This window comes from Pan troglodytes, chromosome 15 (assembly GCF_028858775.2).
Source record: "Pan troglodytes isolate AG18354 chromosome 15, NHGRI_mPanTro3-v2.0_pri, whole genome shotgun sequence".
NCBI classification, from domain to species: Eukaryota; Metazoa; Chordata; class Mammalia; order Primates; family Hominidae; genus Pan; species Pan troglodytes.
Window position 1 is genome coordinate 97,966,451 of NC_072413.2, and position 19,693 is coordinate 97,986,143.

At 46.3% G+C, this 19,693-nt stretch overlaps 1 protein-coding gene and 1 pseudogene across 2 annotated transcripts in view; both read left to right on the plus strand.

The window, feature by feature from the left end:
* LOC100608805 (voltage-dependent anion-selective channel protein 3-like) lies at nucleotides 1-1,086 on the plus strand (annotated as a pseudogene).
* A 6,379-nt stretch (nucleotides 1,087-7,465) lies between these two features.
* EVL (Enah/Vasp-like) overlaps nucleotides 7,466-19,693 on the plus strand; it is a 172,355-nt gene continuing 160,127 nt past the window's right edge. For both annotated transcript variants that reach the window (XM_003314521.7, XM_063793869.1), the window contains exon 1: nucleotides 7,466-7,598. In XM_003314521.7, coding sequence (XP_003314569.1) covers nucleotides 7,594-7,598 — 5 coding nt within the window. In that variant the 5' untranslated portion in view covers nucleotides 7,466-7,593. The remainder of the gene's footprint in view (nucleotides 7,599-19,693) is intronic.

Sequence of the window (19,693 nt, forward strand, 5' to 3'; positions counted from 1 at the left end):
GAGACAGGCCCTTGGGGGTGGAGGTCTTTGATTTCATAAGAACCTGAGAAAGATTTTTCTAAGATATGTGTAACACACCAACTTACTGTGACCTGGGAAAGGCTGCTGAGGATGTCTTCAACAAAGGATATGGCTTTGGCATGGGGAAGATAGACCTGAAAACCAAGTCCTGTAGTGCAGTGGAATTTTCTACTTCTGGTCATGCTTACACTGATACAGGGAAAGCATCAGGCAACCTAGAACCCAAATGTAAGGTCTGTAACTATGGACTTACCTTCACTCAAAAACGGAACACAGACAATACTCTTGGGACAGAAATCTCTTTGGAGAATAAGCTGGCTAAAGGGTTGAAACTGAGTCTTGATACCATATTGGTACCAAACACAGGAGAGAAGAGCGGGGAATTGAAGGCCTCCTATAAATGGGATTGTTTTAGTGTTGGCAGTAATGTTGATCTAGATTTTTCCGGACCAACCATCTATGGCTGGGCTGTGTTGGTCTTTGAAGGGTGGCTTGCCGGCTATCAGATGAGTTTTGACACAGCCAAATCCAAATTGTCACAGAATAATTTCGCCCTGGGTTACGAGGCTGCAGACTTCCAGCTGCACACACATGTGAACGATGGCACTGAATTTGGAGGTTCTATCTACCAGAAGGTTAATGGGATTGAAATGTCAATAAACCTTGCTTGGGCGGCTGGAGTAACAACACCCATTTTGGCATTGCTACTAAGTACAAGCTGGATTGTAGAACTTCTCTCTCTGCTAAAGTAAATAATGCCAGCCTGATTGGACTGGGTTATACTCAGACCCTTCGACCCGGAGTCAAGTTGACCCTTTATCAGCTTTAATCGATGGAAACAACTTCAGTGCAGGAGGTCACAAGGTTGGCTTGGCATTTGAACTGGAAGCTTAATGTGGTTTGAGGAAAGCATCAGATTTGTCCCTGGAAGTGAAGAGAAATGAACCCACCATGTTTTGGCCCTACAATCCTCCTGTGAAATTTCAAAAGTGTGAACTTTTTACTCTTCCAAAAAATTGTAATCCTCCCCACACTGAAGTCTAGGGGTTGCGAGTCCCTCCTGAGGGGAGGCGCTGGAAAGCATGCCTGGAAGCTGTCCTGTTTGTGCCACGTTTCGGTTCAGTTCTGCAGTGTTATTAAATGTGTTCCTCGGCGACAGTGTGGTGTCATGGTAGAGGAGACGATCTGAACCTCCAGTTTGTACCTCGTGTCCTGCATGTTCACACCATTTTTTTCATGACTCTGTAATATATTGGTCTCTGTGCTATTGTGGAATCTTTGATTTTGCATCAGAGTAAAATAAAATAAACCCATCACATTTGGAACATAAAAAAAAAAAAAAAAAAAACTAAGTCTGATTAAGCTGTGTGGGCCCCAGTACCTTCAAGGCCTGTCTCCTGTGGTACCAGAGTGATTATTTCTATCTTATCTCCTTTACAGCTTGGTCTGGAGTGCTGCCTTAGACTCTCCGATGAATCTATTCAAACAGCTGCCTCTGTTACCTTGACTCGTCTCAGATTTTGTCGACCCAAGGCAGGTCCTGGCACTAGGAATGTTAGATTCTATTCTGACTTGCTCCAGGTTAGGGAGAAGCCCATGCAAGGCTTCTACTGACCGTATGCTTTATTTGTAGCTTTGATGTCTGGACACCGATTGCCCTAGGTTTAACTATTTGCTCAGTGTTAAGGCAGCGCTGTGGAAATCTGTGTAACTGGGGTGCTGTGCAGGCCTGTCTGTCGACTGTCATGCAGGCCCGTCTGTGTGATTGTCAGGGAGAATTGGCCTGCCACAGTTGTGACAGACCACATGGCTTTGAAAAAGCCAAAACTATTTACCAGCTGGTCCTTTGCAGAAAGTGTACTGACCCTTGTTCTGCAGGAGTGTCTTTTGTTTTTCACTGCCTCTAATTAATTTCTTAATTTTGAAATAATGTATTTTCTATTCTCAAGATTTTTTTTGTTTTGTTTTCCAATTGCTCTTATGCAAGATCTTCTTGACTCTCCTCATTACTTCTCTACGATTCCCTCCTTTAGACATGCCACATTCTGACTGCGCAGCCTGGCGGGAAGACCGTGCCTCCCTGGGTGGGGAGGCTGCAGCCTTTAAACTTCCCAACACCCCGACCCCTGAAACGTCTGCTCGCATTCAGAGGCCCGGGCCTCCCGGCCTCCTTGCGAATGAAGTGCCGGCGGCTCCCACAAAGGCCTGGCTGCCACAGTCCCCACGGTAATTGCGAGACAGCAGGCAGGAGAAGTGACTGGGAAGTTTCTTCCCCAAAGCTGATGGTGAACGGGCCCCCAAGCTGGGACCCGATGACTAGCTGGGAGTGAGGAGAGATTTTGGCGTTCCTAGGTGTGAGCTGGATGGGGCTTCCCTTCCCAGGGGCCTCAGGGCTCCTGGGAAGGGGCACGGGCTCCAGGGGGACCCTTAGGCCTCTCTAGGATGGCTGGCTGGTTGTCCCAGGCATGTACTTGGCTTAGTTTTCTTACTCAATTAAGTGGAGACATTAAGTTCCCATAAAGTGGGAACACTCAGACTTGGCTCCAGAACAGCAGGCCTGCTCCCGCCCAGCCCTGTGACACAGCCAGGTGGGAGCGGGTCCCCAGAGAAACTCCAGCCAGCCTGCCCACTGAGGGGGAGCCTCGGGAAGTTCACAAGGTTTGCAGCAGGGAGGAGCCTGGCCCCTCCCCTTCCTGTGTGGAACCCGGGATTCCAACTGCCAGGCCGGGCGGGAAGCGCTCTAGCGGAGGGACTTTGGCCTTGCGAGAGGAAAACCAGAAAATTCTGTCATGGGGCTCTGGAACCCCCATGCTCACCCGCTCCCGCCCTGGGGAGTATACTTCTGTTGTCAATAAATCTCTGCTTTTATTGCTTCATTCTTTCCTCGCTTTGTTTGTGTGTTTTGTCCAGTTCTTTGTTCAAGATGCGAAGAACCTGGACACCCTCCACCGGTAACACTAGGCCCTCCTTTCTCCTTGCAAACAGTGGCACTAAGAAGTTGCCCTCCACAAGACAGGTAGCAAAGATTTCCCCCCAGCCCCGTCTGGCCACGCTTCTTATTGATGGGTCCAGATCTCTAAGTCACCCTAGCAGAAGGCTGGAGTGCTCCCCCGTATGACCATAGGGCCCTCATCCCAGAGTCACCCCTCCTGCCTTCAAAGCCAGTAAAACATGATCTTAGGGAAATCACTTTTGAGTGGGGGAGCCCGAGAGAGATGAAATTAAAATAAGCTCGAGGCCGGGCACGGTGGCGCACACCTGTAATCCCAGCACTGTGGGAGGCCAAGGTGGGTGGATCACCTGAGGTCAGGAGTTCAAGACCAGCCTGGCCAACATGGCGAACCCCCATCTCTGCTAAAAATAAAAAAATTAAGCTGAGTGGGAATGGTGGCGGGAGGCTGAGGCACCAGAATTGCTAGAACCAAAAAAAAAAAAGCTCCAGCTTTGACCCACAGGCCATCTTCAAGGTGTGGAAGCCAAAATGGACCAGAAGTAATTTCTATTTCCTGCCAGATAGAACACAAGCAGGAGCCGTAGTTGCCAAAAATGCCCGCGCACACAGGCTATTGGTCTCTGACCCTCCCAGGGCACTGCTTGGGTTGGAATGGCGGCGCTCACGCAGGATTCCTTCAATTCTGCACTGTCACAAGCCCACAGGGCTGGAGAGGCTGGCAGCACAAAGAGGAATGAGACTCGCTTGCTGGTCTCATGAAGTTCACAGCCTAGTTGGGGAGCCTGCAAGTAAGAAGACAATCCCGATGCAGGAGGGCAGGCGTGTGACCCCGAAACAGTGTAGAGAAGGATCCTGCAGCCTGTGGTGGGGGAGGGTGGTGCTGAGCGGTCCAGGAGAGACCTGACACATAGCAGGATTGAAGATGATTTGCCAGGCAGGCTGAGGCAGTGAGCAGGGCAGGAGAAGAGGCAGACACGTGCCGAGGAGCTCAAGGCACATTAAACGAATGGATGAATGAAGGAAAACTAGCCATGCTGTGTTTAAGGAAAACAACTGCTGGTAATAACTGAGTTGGGCAATGAAATTAATGGTGTGAATGAAAAAGGGGTACAGGGTCACAGGTGGTCCCCCAAACCTCTGAGACATCTGTGGTTGTCTAAGCGTGCTTTACTTTGGATTCTGGCATGGATTTGTAACTCACTTATGCTGGTTAATGTGAACCAGACATGGTCTCATTGGTGAATCATCGAAAGCAACTGTGTTTCTTTCCATTATTTGTGGTGAGTTTCGTTTTGGCAAACACTAAGCAATGGAGAAGATGGTCCATGGAGCTGGCTCCTCAGCAGTGACCCCAGGGCTGGAAAAACTTCAAGAACTGGGCAGGCAGTCCAGGGCCTTGGAGTCTGCAGAAATACATGCTCATTTGGCTCTTATTCCAGTCACCTGTGTGACCTCCTGGGGCCTCAGTTTCATCACCCTCTGGACAAGTAGGTTGGATGAGATGCCCTTTGAAGACTTGCTAGCTCTGTTATCTGTGACTCTGTGACTATCCTGAACCCAACAAACAGCCAAAATCATCTTTCCTGCCTCCCTTACAAATGGAAATTCCAGCCCAGGAGCGCTTGGAGGCATGGGTCGTCAGCCTGGCTGAGTGTCCTGCACCCACACACATCAGATGTCATGAAATCACTGACTCTGGCAAGGAAACTTTCCAAATCCTAGGACTGGTGACCTCCAGAAATAAGTCATTCGGGGGAGCCACATGTCCAAATGTTAATTTTCTTTTTATCAGAAGAATGGAAAACATGAATTCATGTACTTTTAAGGAATAAAGCCTTTGTTCAGAAAATGCAAAACGTGCCAAATAGACTGTGGTTTCAAATTATGTTTCGTTTCGTTAAGGAAGAGGGGAGGGGAGGCGAGGGGGAGGGTACTGAAGAAGGGCAGAAAAGGCCTTTCTCGGGATCTACTTTGTGTGGACATCGGCATCTCATCTGAGCCTCAGCAGCACCTGCCAGATGGGCTTTAGGATTCCCACCTGCCAGAGGAGGAATGGAGGTCAGAGAGGTGTGAGCTGGAGGATTAACACAAGGAGCCTCTGACTCCCCAAGCATCCCAGGGTCTGTCAGACAAAGACCAATGCCCACTCAGGTGGAAGCAGGGCACAGGATAGGATGTGAGTGGTCCCAATCTGTCCTCTCTCAGCTCCTCCTGCAGCTCATGAAGCCCTCTGATGAACAAACATCAGCTGCAAGAAACAACCTCTCCAGGAGCAAGATAGTAACAACTTGTCAGACTTCAGGGCAGCAGGGAAAATACCTGATCTGGAGATCAGAGTGGGCCACATGCTGAAAGAGCATCAATAAACCAGGCTGCAAACAAGCAGGCCTGTATCCCAAGGTCTCAGCACAGGACTTTGATAGGCAGTGACCAGGGGTTAACCTTGCCTTTCCATAGCACAGCTGGAATGTCTCCAGGTAACCTGAGGCTTGTGCATTTTAGTAAATTTTAGGATGCAACAAGACTCTCCTGTAGCAAAGAGACCACTCTTGAACTTGTGAAGAGAGGGACAAATGAGGTTATGAGAGGGTACCACCCTCAGGGGCTGCTACCAGGGCTGTAGGAGATCATGGTACCCTTTCAGGTTTGACAACTCTGGGCTTAAACAAATACAGGAAGGAAAGTGGAGATGCTACAACCAATCGCTAGGGAACTCTAAATACCTGTACACGGTGAGGGAGGTACAAGGAGACAGGGAGAGAGATAAGCACATAGAGACCCAAACTGCAGCCCATGACACTGATGTTCAACCCCAGCAAACTAGAACGCATGGGCACTGGGATTCCGAGTCAGAAAAACGCTGCTTGAGACTTGGCTCCACCATTTACTATATCTTGGACAAAACTGCTTAACACACACAGCCTCTCCTCAATCCTGGACAGGAGGAAAATAGCGACCCTTCATTGCCCTCCTAACTGCCAGACGCTGACAAACGCCTTAAATGCTCTTGTTCAGATCGTTTTTCAAAAGGTAGCTATTAACGTTCTGTGACACGGGGAAGGGAGGCAATAGTGCCCATACTGGTAATGCATGAGGAACTTTGTCTTCTTTTTTTTGTTTGTTTGAGACAGAGTCTCACTCTGTCTCCCAGGCCGGAGTGCAAGATCTCGGCTCACCGCAACCCCTGCCTCCTGGGTTCAAGCGATTCTCCTTCTGCAGCCTCCCAAGTAGCTGGGATCAAAAGTGCGTGCCACCACGCCGGGCTAACTTTTTGTATTTAGTAAAGACAGGGTTTCACCATGTTGGTCAGGCTGGTCTCGAACTTCTGACCTCAGGTGATCCACCCGCCTCAGCCTCCCAAAGTGCTGGGATTACAGGCGTGAGGCACTACGCCGGGCCGGAACTGTGTCTTCTTACACACGGGGAGTGAGACCCTGGAGGATCTGGGGTTTCCAGCCACCAGTGAGATTCACTAACCTTTAGGAAAGATGGGGATTTAAAAACCAGAGACAACCTGGACGAACTACTTGGCGCTGTGTACGGTAAATGTGATTTTTCACAGGCTGTGGTTCTGGGGAGCCGTGTGGGCTCTTGTTGAGCTGGGGGAGATACTTCGAATACTGATATCGCCCCAAAGCTGCAACTCTCCGGCCCCGCCACGGCTCCTTATGTACAAAGAGAGGGAATCAGTCGCCGGTGACCTCGACGGCCCTCGGATCAGGGATGCCCCGAGTCCGAGCGGGCAGGGTGCTCAGCAGGGCCAGGTGATGGGAATCATGGGGCCATCGAGCACGGACCCTGGCTCCCCCGGTGGCCTCTGTGCGCTCTGGGGTCAGGCGGGGACTGGAGGAGCGTCCGCGCCGGGAGGGAGCGCACCGCGCCACGTGCCCGCCCGGCGCCCCGCCCCCACCCCGGCCACGCCCCTCGCGCTTCCCTCAAAGCCCCGCCCCTCAGCCCCGCCACTCTCGTCCGCCCCGCCCCTCGCAGCCTCAAGCTCAGCGCTCCCGGAGGCGCGGACGGTGGGGCCCCGCGCCTTTTGTGTCGGGCTTTGACCGCTGCGCGCGCGCATTCACCTCAGCGGCCGCGGGCGGAGGGGCGCACGCGCGCGCAGTCCCCTCGGAGGGCGGTGGGGCGAACAGCAACGCGCGTACCCTAGCTCTTGGCTGCTGTGCTGAGACTAGCCCGCGCGCCCGCGCGCCTCTCCCTCGAGGACTCGGAGCCGCCCGCGCACTCGCCAGGGGCCGCCGCCCCGAGTCTCAGGCGGACGCGCACGCGTTCCCGCCGCCCGGACCCCAGCCGGCTCGCCCCCCGCCCCCCCATCCCCCGGCGGCGGCCCCCAGCCACGCGCCCGCGCACACGCCGGCCCGGGCACGCGCCCGCCAAGATGGCAGGGGCCGGGGCCCAGCTGTCAGTCGCCGCCGCCGCGGCCCTTCCCCGCAGCTAGCGGCCCCGACGCCCACCCGGAGAAGATGAGCCCCCGCTGCCCCCCGCAGCCCAGTCAGACGCGGAGCCGCCGCGCCCGGGGCCGGCTCCCCCGCTAGCGCCCGCGTCCCGCGCCCCGCCGCCGCCGCCGCCGCCGGGTGGCCCCTGGCCCGGCGCGCCCGTCCCCAGCAGCGACAATGAGGTGAGTCGGGGCCGGCGCCTCGTGGGAGGTGGCAGCGGCCAGCGTCGGAGGGGCTGGGCTGGGGGCCCGCGGTGCCCCCGAGGGCGGGAGGGGGGCTCCACGGGCGCGGGGGCGTCCAGAGAACCGCGGGGGCTCTGCAGAGATTCGGGGGCATTCAGAGCGCGGGAATGGCTTCGCGAGAGTCGTGGGGGCGTCTGGAGAGCCGGGAGGGTCTGCAGGGCTTGTGGGGGGCAGTGTTCTGCAAGGGGCAGGCGGCGCTGGCTTTGGCTGCTTGTGGGGTCCTCTTAGGCTCCGGGGGGCCTGCGGCGGCCTGGGAGGCAGACCCCCGCGGGCAGGTGTGGCCGTGTCCCGACCGCGCGAGGACCGAAGTTGGCGGAAGCCCCTGTGCGGTGCCTTCCAGCCCGGAGGAGGCTGGCCTGAAGCCCCCAGGCCTTGCCGAAGCCTCCCCCTGCCAGCGCCCAGAGCCGCGTTTGGGCTTTTACAGGTGTAGTTTCCCCTCGACTTGGAGCCGGTCAACCCCTTCGTCTCCTAATTCTCAACCCCCCTTTTTTTTCTTCTTGCACGCCAGTAAAGTGCAAGGCCCCCAAATGTACCGCTCGTTGATGTATCACCCAGCTCGGGAGCCTGCTGATTATCAGGCCAAGAAATAAAACCTTGCTTCTCCCAGAAGCCCGGTGCCCTCTCCCAGTCGCTAAACCCTCCCTTTCTCTCCAGATCCTGTCGTGACTTTTTTGGGGTAATCACTTTTTTTTCCATTTGTAATTTTGCTTTCTGAACACGTATCTCGTAAAAACTGTAGTTTGTAACTATAGTTTCGTTTTGCCTGTTTTGTATTATTTATGACAATGAAATAATACAGTATTCTTTTGTGTCTGGTGTTTTTCAAGATGTTTTCGAGATCCATTCCGTTGTAATCGTTATTTGTTCATTTTTATTGGTCTATAGTATTCTGTTGTAAGAATATACCACAGTGTACGCATTCTACTGTTACTAGACATTTTAGTTGTTTCTAGCTTTGTTGGCTATTAATAATGCTGTTATGGATATTGTTGTGTATCTCCTGGTGCATTCATTTCGATTGGGTAGATATCTAGTAGAATTTTTAGGTCAAAAGATAAGCATATCTTTAGCATTAGCAGTAAACACCAAGTTGCCAAAGTGGTTCTACGAGCTGACATTCTTACCAAAAAATGTGTGAGAGTTCTTGTTGCTTCACCTCCTTGTCAACACTTGGTATTGTCAGTCTTAAATTTTAACCATTCTGGTGATTATGAAATGATATCCCATTGTGGTTTTAATCTGCAGTTTCCTGTTGACTGATGAGGCTGAACATCTTTTTATTTTTATTTGGTATAGTTTTCTGGAGTGCCTGTTCAGATATCTTGCCCACATTTCTCTTGGGTTTTTGTTTGTTTGTTTTGAGACGGAGTCTCGCTCTGTTGCCCAGGCTAGAGTGCAGTGGTGCGATCTCGGCTCACTGCAACCTCTGCCTCCTGGGTTCAAGCGATTTTGCTGTCTCAGCTTCCCGAGTAGCTGGGATTACAGGTACGTACCACCACACCTGGCTGATTTTTGTATTTTTAGTAGAGACGGGGTTTCACCATGTTGGCCAGGCGGGTCTCGAACTCCTGACCTCAGGTGATCAACCCGCCTTGGCCTCCCAAACTGCTGGGATTATAGGCATGAGCCACCGAAAATAGTTTCCTGTAAAATATTAGAAAGCTTACATGTGTTTTCCCTTTTACATTAAGATATATGGTTCACCAGAAATTCATTTTTGTGTGACATAATGTGAAAAAGGGGTTAAATTTTATTTTTACTTAACACCATTTTTTTCAGCACCATTTATTAAAAAGATAATCTTTTCCCCATAAGTCTGTTGTACCACCTTTGTCATCTTCCAGTCTTCGCTTTGGAGTTATTTTCTTTCTGCCTGAAGAATACTCTTCAGTATTCTTTAGTGCAGGTCTGGCAACAAATTCTTAGTGTTTGTCGAAAAACATCATTATTTATTCTTCATTGTTTTCTTTTTTGTAAGTTTTATTGAGATATAATTCACACAGTAAAATGTACCCATTTAAAGCCTATGGTTTAGTGGTTTTTAGAATATTCAGTTATACAACCATTACCACATCTAATTTTAGAACTTTTTTCCATTTGTGAAGTGTCTTTTTATTAGTTATAGAACTCTTGGTTTGCCATTGATTTCTTTTAGCATTTTAAAAATTTAATTCACTTTTTCTTGTATAAAAATCCTACATTGTATAATAGCCATAGCTGGAGCCTGGGTTCTCTGCAGTGGAGACTCTGGTCAGTGAATTCCTAGTTTCCTAATAGGTAGACTTGGTGAATATGGTCTCCTTCCAGAGCTTGGGGATCAGATAGCTGTAGGTCTTTGAGATGACATTAACAGTGGCCTTGGTGAAGTTGCCCAGGGTGGCAGTGCAGCCCCTGACTGAGGTGTGGCAGTCCTTAATGCCAGCCATCATCAACAGCTTTTTGGGCACAGAGATCAAGATGAAACCATTGTCTCTGTGTGTAGAGATGAGGTGTACCAGCACAGAGTTGCAGTGGTCTGTCACCTTGCAAGGAATGCCGTGGGGCTTGCCAGTGTTGTCTCCTGAGTTGTCTCTCTGCACCGGGACAGTGGAGAGCTTGGCAAAGATGATGACTCCTTGGATGGTAGTAGCTACCATCTTGGAGCATTTAACACCCAGACCGACATGGATATTTTAGTCCCCAATGGCAACAAGTGCCTTGAATCTGGACCACTGGCCAGTGCAAGTCTGCATTTTTACTGGCATAATCTTAAACTCATTCTTGAGGGTTGCCCCCAGGAAAAAGTCGATGATCTCAGCCTCCTTGATGGGCAGGGAGAGGAGATAGAGCTTCAGGGACTTAATCTTCATGTCCTTGACTATGCTGCCCAGTTTGATGATGGGGACCTACTCCTTGGCCTTGGCCTTGCCACCACCAGCTCCGTGGCCCCAGCCTTAGCCCTGGATGCCACTGCTGTGGCTTCCCATTTTGGGGCCTCTAGGCCCTCCCACTGCACTGGTCTCATTCGCCATTTGGTGTTTTCTTGGAGAACTCTTTTAGCATTTTAAAGCTATTTCATTATCTATGACTTAGTTTCTGTTGAGAAGTCACTTGTCAGTCTCTTGTTCCTTTGAAAGTAGTTTTTTTCTCTGGCTGTTTTTAAAGTTCTGTCTTTGGTTTTCAGCAATTTTTCTATACTGTCCCTAGTATGGATTTCTTTTTATTTATAATTAGAGTTTTTAGGGATTCTTGAATTTGTGGCTTCATGTCTTCCATTGGTTTTGGAAATCATCAGCCATAAGTACTTCAGTTATTTCTTCTGCCCCATTTTCTCTTACCTTTCCTTCTAGGGCTACAATGATATATGTGAGACCAGCAGTTCACAACTTTTTTGGCACCAGGGACTGGTTTTATGGAAGAAAATTTTTCCATGGGGGGTTAGGGGGGTAGTTTCCAGATAAAACTGTTCCACCTCAGATCATCAGGGATTAGCTTCTCATAAGGAGTGCACAATCTAGATCCCTTGCATGCACAGTTCACAATAGGGTTCACGCTTCTATGAGAATCTAATACTTCAGCTCATCTGACAGGAGGCAGACTTCAGGCAGTAATGCTCACTCATCTGCCACTCACCTCCTGCTGTGTGGCCTGGTTCCTGACAGGCCATGGACTGATACTAGTTCATGTCCAGGGGTTGAGGACCCCCATGTTAGTCCATTTCACTATATCTTCTATGTCTCTTAACTGTTTCTCTGCATTTTACATGTTTCTCTCTCTCTTCTTTATTCTGGTTATCTCCTTCTCACTGTCTGTCTCTCTCCATCACCCCTCCTCTGCTGTATATAATCTGCTATTAAAACCACCCATTGAGTTTTTAATTTCAGGGTTTTTAAAAATTATTTTTAAATTTCTTTTTTGTTTTTTATTTTTATTATTTTTCAGAGTCTCATTCCTTTGCTCAGGCTGGAGTGCAGTGGCTCAGTCATGACTCACTACAGCCTTAAACTCCCACCTTAGCCTCCCAAGTAGCTGCAACTACAGGCACACGCCCCCATGGCCAGCTTTTATTTATTTATTTATTTATTTAAGTGACAGGGTCTTGCTGTGTTGCCCAGGCTGGTCTCAAACTCTTGGCCTCCAGTGATACTCCTGCCTCAGCCTCCCAAAGTGCTAGGATTACAGGCATGAGCCATTGTGCCCAGCTGATTTTTATATTTCTATTTGTTTCTGTTTTATACTTCCAAGCTATCTGCCAAAATTATCAATCTTGTCTTTTACCTCCTTCAACATAGTATGTGTAATTATCTTAAAGTCCATGTTCAATTATGGCAATCTGTTAGTTGTTTCCAGTGTCTGTTTCTGTTGATTTTCATTCATATTGTCTTGTCTCCTTATGTGCCTAGTGTTTTTTTTTAATGTGTGGTAAACATCATATTTGCAAAATTATTTGTAGGAATAATTTGAGGCCTAAGATGATGCTTTTTTCTTCCAGAGATAATTAATATCTGCTGTTATAAGGCACATGGGAGCACTTACAATTGGCGTTGCCTTCAGTACAGTTTCAGGGATTGAAATATCTCTAAGCTGAGCTGCAGTTCTTGTGAAGACAAACCTGTTCTGTTCACTTTTCCTCCTAATGTTCTCTTCTTCACCAGCACCTTTACTCTCCACCCCAGCGCCAATCTTTTAGCATTCCCTTCAGAATTGATAAACACCCTTCAGGAAAATTAGCCTCAAACACTGAGCTCACTTTCTGAGGCTCTGACTTGCTTTCCTCCCCCATGCCTCCAAGCAGGTATTTCTTACATTTTTCCCAGCTTTTCTAGGATTCTTTTTAGATGGAGGATTGTTCTGATTTCCTTAGTCCACAGTTACTATCAGTAAAAGTCCCTGATTTTTGCATTTTCAGGAACAGTTTGAGTCAATATTCAATTCTGGAGATTCATGCTACCAGGTTATGGAAGCTGTAGAGAACAGTGACACCTATTTTCTTGTGTTCTGTTCTAATTGTATTAGATTATCTCTGCCAGTTTGTGAAATGCTTTTGGAATCAAGATAACTTTAAGAATAAGTCTTTAACTCCTCTTAATAAATAATTAATTGAAAAAATAGCAGTTTAGCTCAGGTCATTAAAACAAAAGATTTGGGGGACAGGTACTTTTATCTCCTTTCCATGATTCCTTTCTCCCGTCTTGATTTCCTTATTTATTTGATAAAAATTATGCTCTAACCAGTCCTCCTGAATAGAAATTTATTTTTTATTTTTATTTTTTAGATGGAGTCTCACTCTGTTGCCTGGGCTGGAGCGCAGTGGTGCGATCTCAGCTCACTGCAACCTCCATCTCCCAGGTTCAAGTGATTCTCCTGCCTCAGCCTCCCGAGTAGCTGGGATTACAGACATCCGCCACTATGCGCGGCTAATACATCGTATTTTCATCCGCCACTACGCGCGGCTAATATTTTGTATTTTTAGTAGAGACGGGGTTTCCCTGTGTTGGCCAGGCTGGTCTCAGACTCCTGACCTCATGATTCGCCCACCTCGGCCTCCCAAAGTGCTGGGATTATAGGCATGAGCCACCGTGCCTGGCCAGAACATTTAATTTTTGAGTCAACAGTAGCATAAGAGCATTCTCAGATCTCATTCTTTGGGATCTAAAAAAGTCATGGATGGCTGGGCACGGTGGCTCGTGCCTGTAATGTCAGCACTTTGGGAGGCCAAGGCAGGCAGATCACCTGAGGTCAGGAGTTTGAGACCAGCCTGGCCAGCATGGCAAAACCCCCATCTCTACTAAAAATACACCAGTTAGCCAGGCGTGCTGGTGGGCGACTGTAATCCCAGCTACTCAGGAGGCTGAGGCAGGAGAATCACTTGAACTCGGAAGGCAGAGGTTACAGTAAGCTGAGATCTTGCCATTGTACTCCATCTTGGGTGACAGAGTGAGACTCTTGTCTCAAAAAAAAAAAAAAAAAAAGTCGGCAGGGCGTGGTGGCTGACGCCTGTAATCCCAGCACTTTGGGAGGCCGAGGTGGGTGGATCACGAGGTCAGGAGATCGAGACCATCCTGGCTAACACGGTGAAACCCCGTCTCTACTAAAAAAAATACAAAAAATTAGCCGGGCGTGGTGGCGGGTGCCTGTAGTCCCAGCTACTCGGGAGGTTGAGGCAGGAGAATGGCGCGAACCCGGGAGGCGGAGCTTGCAGTGAGCCGAGATCGCGCCACTGCACTCCAGCCTGGGCGACAGAGCGAGACTCTGTCTCAAAAAAAAAAAAGGCATGGATGTAGAAATAAAAGTTCTTAAGTGGTTTTTCCAGAATGAAGAGCCATTTTTCTTTTCTTTTTTTTAAGTCAGTCATTTTTTACACAGATTTTTAAAATTGCTACAGTTTAACCTGGTTCTCCATTGCAGACTGCTTATAGTTGAATACCTATACGTGTATATTTACCTGTACCTGAAGTACTTGGCTTTAGTACATGGATTTAAATGAATCCAGGGGGACTTTTCATTACCTTTGTTGTCAGTTGATTTGATTTGATTATTTATAAGCAATATGGTTTACCTATGATAACACTTTCCTTTTTGTTCAGTCCTAAATTTTTAAAATGAAAGTAACGTATTATTTCTCTTGATAGATACTGTCATGAGAGTACGTAGATATGACCTATTGCTAAAAGTCTAAAATGTAATATCCAAACTGTGTTCCTTTTGGAGCATCTCAGGAAGCCATAACGCTGGAGATGCATTCTAACAAGTGAGCTAAACACTTGAGGCACATGTCCACTTATTTTAGCAAAAAAGTACTATTGAATCGACTTATTCAAATAATGAAGTCTAAGTCTCAGTTTTTCTTTATTTTCTAGACTACTGCATGAATTCTTGTTTCTCTTTTTCTAACAGACTCTATGTATTTTCATATTTTCATTGAGAAATCGTTTTTTGAAGGCTTACTGTTGTCTGGTACTGGATTAGGTGGGGTAAGGAGGTGTAAGGAACTAGACACTCCCATCCCCCACTCTCACCGCCCATACACAAATAATCCCCATACCTAAAAGATTTACAGAAACTTACTAAATCTTTCTGCAGTTGCTAAAAACAACAACAACAACAAAAAAAAAACCCACCCACATATACACAATATGCAATCTATTTCTGCTTATATATTCGAGTCATTTATCTATTGGGAACATTCTCTTCTGTGAACATTTTCCCTATCTGTGTTTTTTAAAGATTTAGATACAGAAGTTAAAAAAATTTTAGGTCATTAAGTTTTGTTCCTGATGATTTTTCCATATTTCTGACATTTAAGGTATTGTTTTTCTAGAATTTTAATTATTAAACTTTTTTTTTCAGTTGTATGTGAAGTTGGCCCTCTGTATCTGTCGATTCTGCATCTGTGGGTTCAACCAACCTTGGATGGAAATATTTTTTTAAAAAAAGGATGGTTGTGGCCGGGCGCGGTGGCTCACGCCTGTAATCCCAGCACTTTGGGAGGCTGAGGTGGGCGGATTACGAGATCAGGAGATCCAGACCATCCTGGCTAATACGGTGAAACCCCATCTCTACTAAAAGTACAAAAAATTAGCCGGGCGTGGTGGCAGGCGCCTGTAGTCCCAGCTACTCGGGAGGCTGAGGCAGGAGAATGGTCGGGAGGCTGAGGCAGGAGAATGGTGCGAACCCGGGAGGCAGAGCTTGCAGTGAGCCAAGATTGTGCCACTGCACTCCAGCCTGGGCGACAGAGCGAGACTCCGTCTCAAAAATAAATAAATAAATAAATAAAAATAAATAAAGGATGGTTGTGTCTATACTGAACACGTACTGATATTTTTTCTTGTCATTATCCCCTAAACAATAAAGTATAACAACTATTTACATAGCATTTGCATTGTATTAGGTGTTATAAGTAATCTAGAGATGATTTAAGGTATATGGGAAGATATACCTGGGCAATATGCAAATATGACTCCATTTTACCTAAGGGATTTGAGCATCTGCAAACTTTGGTATCTGAGATGGGTCCTGGAACCAGTCTCCTGTGGATACTGAGTATGACTGTATAACAGTTTTAAAAATTCATTCTTCAAATGGTCTGAAATACGAGATGGAGACTTAAATTATATTTTTCTCAAAATTGCTGGTCAGATACTTGATCATATCAGTAGTTTATATGGTAGAGATAACAGCAACATTTTCTGGGTTGGATGGCCGTGCAGGCATCTGGACCCCAACATCCCGGGGTGCATGGTTGTGGCTGGTAATGCCTACATGAGTGAGAATCACCTCTAATTCTCAGAAAGCTTACCTGCCTCCCCCAGGGCCAGCCTTGTACACGTGAGGCATGGCCAGTCCAGCCTGTCAACAGGTCTGGTTACGAGCCAAGAACCGCTTCATCTGGGCCAAGGGCACTTTATTGATATTGGAGTTCTACAGAATGCAGTGTGATTACAGAATACAGTATAAAATACACAGGTACAAACACAGTCTCCATTTCTCACCCTTAGCCTATACTAGCTATCACAGTTGGGTCCAAATATATTTCTGAACCCAGTGCTGCAAATTGCAGGTACGGGGCATTTCCTAAGGTGGCTTTTGTAAGGGCTATAGGGATTCCGTGTGTATCTTTCCAGGCTCTCTTGTTCTGTCTGCCTGTTTTTAGGCCTATGCCATTACCATATTTACCTTGTGGGCAGTGATTTTAATTTGAGCGGCATCATTGATTAATGTTATTTTGAATTTTGCTGGTTTGGTGATTTTGTTTGTATTTAATTTATAAGTTTGTTTTTTGCTTATCTAGTTATATAAACATAAGACATTTAAACTTAGTTTTATAGTTGTGTATATAAGCTGGGTGTGGTTTCACATGCCTGTAATCCCAGCTACTCGGGAGGCTGAGCAGAAGGATGGCTTGAGGCCAAAAGTTTGAGACCGGCGGTGGCGGGCAACATATTGAGATCCTATCTCAAAAAAAAAAAAAAGTGTAGGCATCTGCTTTTTAGGCTTTTGGCTAGCACTTCTGTTGATTAAGAAAAATAATAGGCTAGGCATGGTGGCTCACACCTGTAATCCCAGCACTTTGGGAGTTTGAGGCGGTGGATTGATCACCTGAGGTCAGGAGTTGGAGACCAGCTTGGCTAACGTGGTGAAACCCCATCTCTACTAAAAATACAAAAATTAGCCAGGCGTGGTGGCGGGCGCCTGTAATCCCAGCTACTTGGGAGGCTGAGGCAGAAGAATTGCTTGAACCCGGGATGGGGAGGTTGCAGGAGCCGAGATCATGTCATTGCACTCCAGCCTGGGCAACAGAGTGAAACTGTCTCAAAAATAAAATTTAAAAAAAGAAAAATAACAATTATATATATAAGCTGAATGAATATAAATTAAATCATATTGTTTCACATACAGATTTTTCCCCTTTAAAGAGAATATGTGTACTGCCCATGTTTGAGGAACCTTGCAGTAGACTTACCCTGAAGATACAGTGGGTGCACAATAAAGCAGTAAAGCAAATATTGTAAGAAAGCAAGTCACATGAATTTTTTTGTTTCCAAGTGCATATAGAAGTTATGTTTACACTATACCAGTCTGTTAAGTATGCAGTAGCACTATGTCTAGAAAATGTACATACCTTCATTAGAAAATACCTTATTGCTTAAAAATGCTAGCAAAGTGAGCATAGGGTATTGGAAAAAATGATGTCAATAGATTTGCTCAGGGCAGTTGCTACAAACCTTCAATTGGTAAAAAATGCAATACCTGTGAAGCTCAATAAAGTGAAGCCCAATGAAACGAGGTCTGTCTGGATAAGCTTGATGAAGGGACTCTTGAGTTGCCAAATGAATGTATCGCAAGTGCTGCAGTAAGAGTGGTGGTAACTCAGGGGAAAGCACTTCCAGCTGATGTCGGGGTGAGGGTGAGAAGAGTGGCCGGTCCCTTCATGAAACAGTTAAGGAGAGTGTGAAAACAGAATGGTATGATATAAAGAAGACAATACAGATAAGCATTAATCCTGCTCTTTACAGATAACCACATCAAACCTGTGGTGTAGTTCCTTTATCATTCCCAGGTACAAGTGAAACATTTTTACAAAATTGAAAGTGTACTGTATATTTGTATTGGGCATTGTACATTTGATATATGTGCACTTCCCCCTTACTAAATATTCTTTGAAAACAGCTAAATATTCTTTGAAAACAGTTAAAATAGCTGAATAATAGTCTGTCAGATGGTATACTATAATTTATTCGTAATATATATTTTAATGGTATTTTTGGGACCAAAGGATATAAACATTTTAAAGGCTATCAATATATACTACCAGAATGTTAATTTTAAAGAAGAAGGAGATAAAGTTAGTGAATAGAAGTTTAATCCTAGAGGTTTAACTTGGAGGTTCTCCCAAAAACAAGCACCAAAGGAAGGACTTTGGAAAGGAATCAGAAGAGAGAAGTAAATGGAGTTAAGAGGGAGAGCGGGGGAAAAAATACTGTACTTTGAAATGGTGTAGTTCTGTCTGCTCACCAGGGGAGGGAGCCCTGTTCCCAGTTCCTCTGTAAGCGATTCATACGAAGATGCATTGTCTTTGTCTTTAGGGCTGTGTGAAAGACATCTACTCTTCAGTTTGCAGTTAATGTAGGTTTGTAAAGGGACTTCTTAAAAAGAATTTGAGTTAGATTTAAAATGTTTTAGTTTAATTTAACCCCTGTATACTGAGCAGCCTGGGTTTTAGAGTCAGACCTGGATTCTGCCCCAGAGGTACTACTTATCAGCTGACTTTTAGCAACTTAACCTTTATGAGCCTCCATTTTTCTCAAGTATAAATGAGGACAGTTCACTTTCTTCAGAGGGTTTTGTGAGGATCAAATGAGAATACATGAAAAGTTCTTAGCTTATGATATTCAGTAAAGGTTAGTTATCTGCCCTACTCCACCCCACCCCAGCCTCACCACCCTGTATTTATTTTCTAGGGTTTATCTTCCATGAGGATATGGGACAGTTCTGGTTTCAAATATTCTGCCCTTTTGTCAGATGACTATATGACTTCATATGTGATAAATTTTGGTTTAGAAACTGCAGTTGCTATTGATGCATCAACTTCTAAGAAAGATCCAGTGACATTCTCTATGAAAGATGAAATAGACAAAAGAAAGATAAAACAGGAGACATAATATTTGGACGTAGAGGCGATAATTGTACCAGAAAACTTAGGTTAAGAAATAGTTAATTCAGTCGAGCACACTTAGCTGTGAAATTCATGGAAGTCATGACAGAAAGGGAAACATGAGCCAGTGTGTGCCTCTCCTTGGGTAATAAAGGAGAGACATGCCATTTTATAGCTCTAAGGGTGTGTTTCCTATGGAACTTAAAGAGAGAGTGGACCTTACAAGAGCTTGGTTTTGGCAGCCGCCTACACCCTTTTCCAGTCCTTTTCCCATGTATTTGTCCTGGGTCTCTTCTTTAAAAGGTTCCAGCACTCTCAACCATTCTCTGGGTCCTGCCTGCTGCTCTGCTGCTTTTGTGGAGCTGTGTTTATTGCACTTATCTTCTCTTCTCCCTTCTCTCTCAAAGAATTCTTAAATAAGAAAAGATCTGATGCTAAATCATGCAAGTTGATCTCAGTCTAGCTGCTTCCTTTTCCTCTTTACCTTGCTAACTTCTTAGCCTTCAAATCTTATTTGAAACATCACTTCCTCAGGGAGGCAGCCTTTGACCCTTAGCCTAGCTGAGGGCCCTTTCCTGTTAATTACCTTTGTGATATCCCATATTTCCTCTTCTGTAACTGTTTATATGTATGTAATTACTTAAAATTTCCCTGATCTACTGAAGGCTTTATAAAGGCAGAGATTATGCTTGTTTTGATCTCTGCTAGAACCCCAGAACCCCAAGCACTGGTACTTGGCACTTGGTAGATGTTTAATAAAACATTGACACTGCCACCTGTACCTAAGATGGATAGTTGATCGTGGCATTCATCCCAGTTTGGCATGGATCCTTCTAAGGACAGCATTTCAGGTGGCCACCCCCAAATTGTAGAAGCTAGCATCCAAGCAAAAGCTATTTTA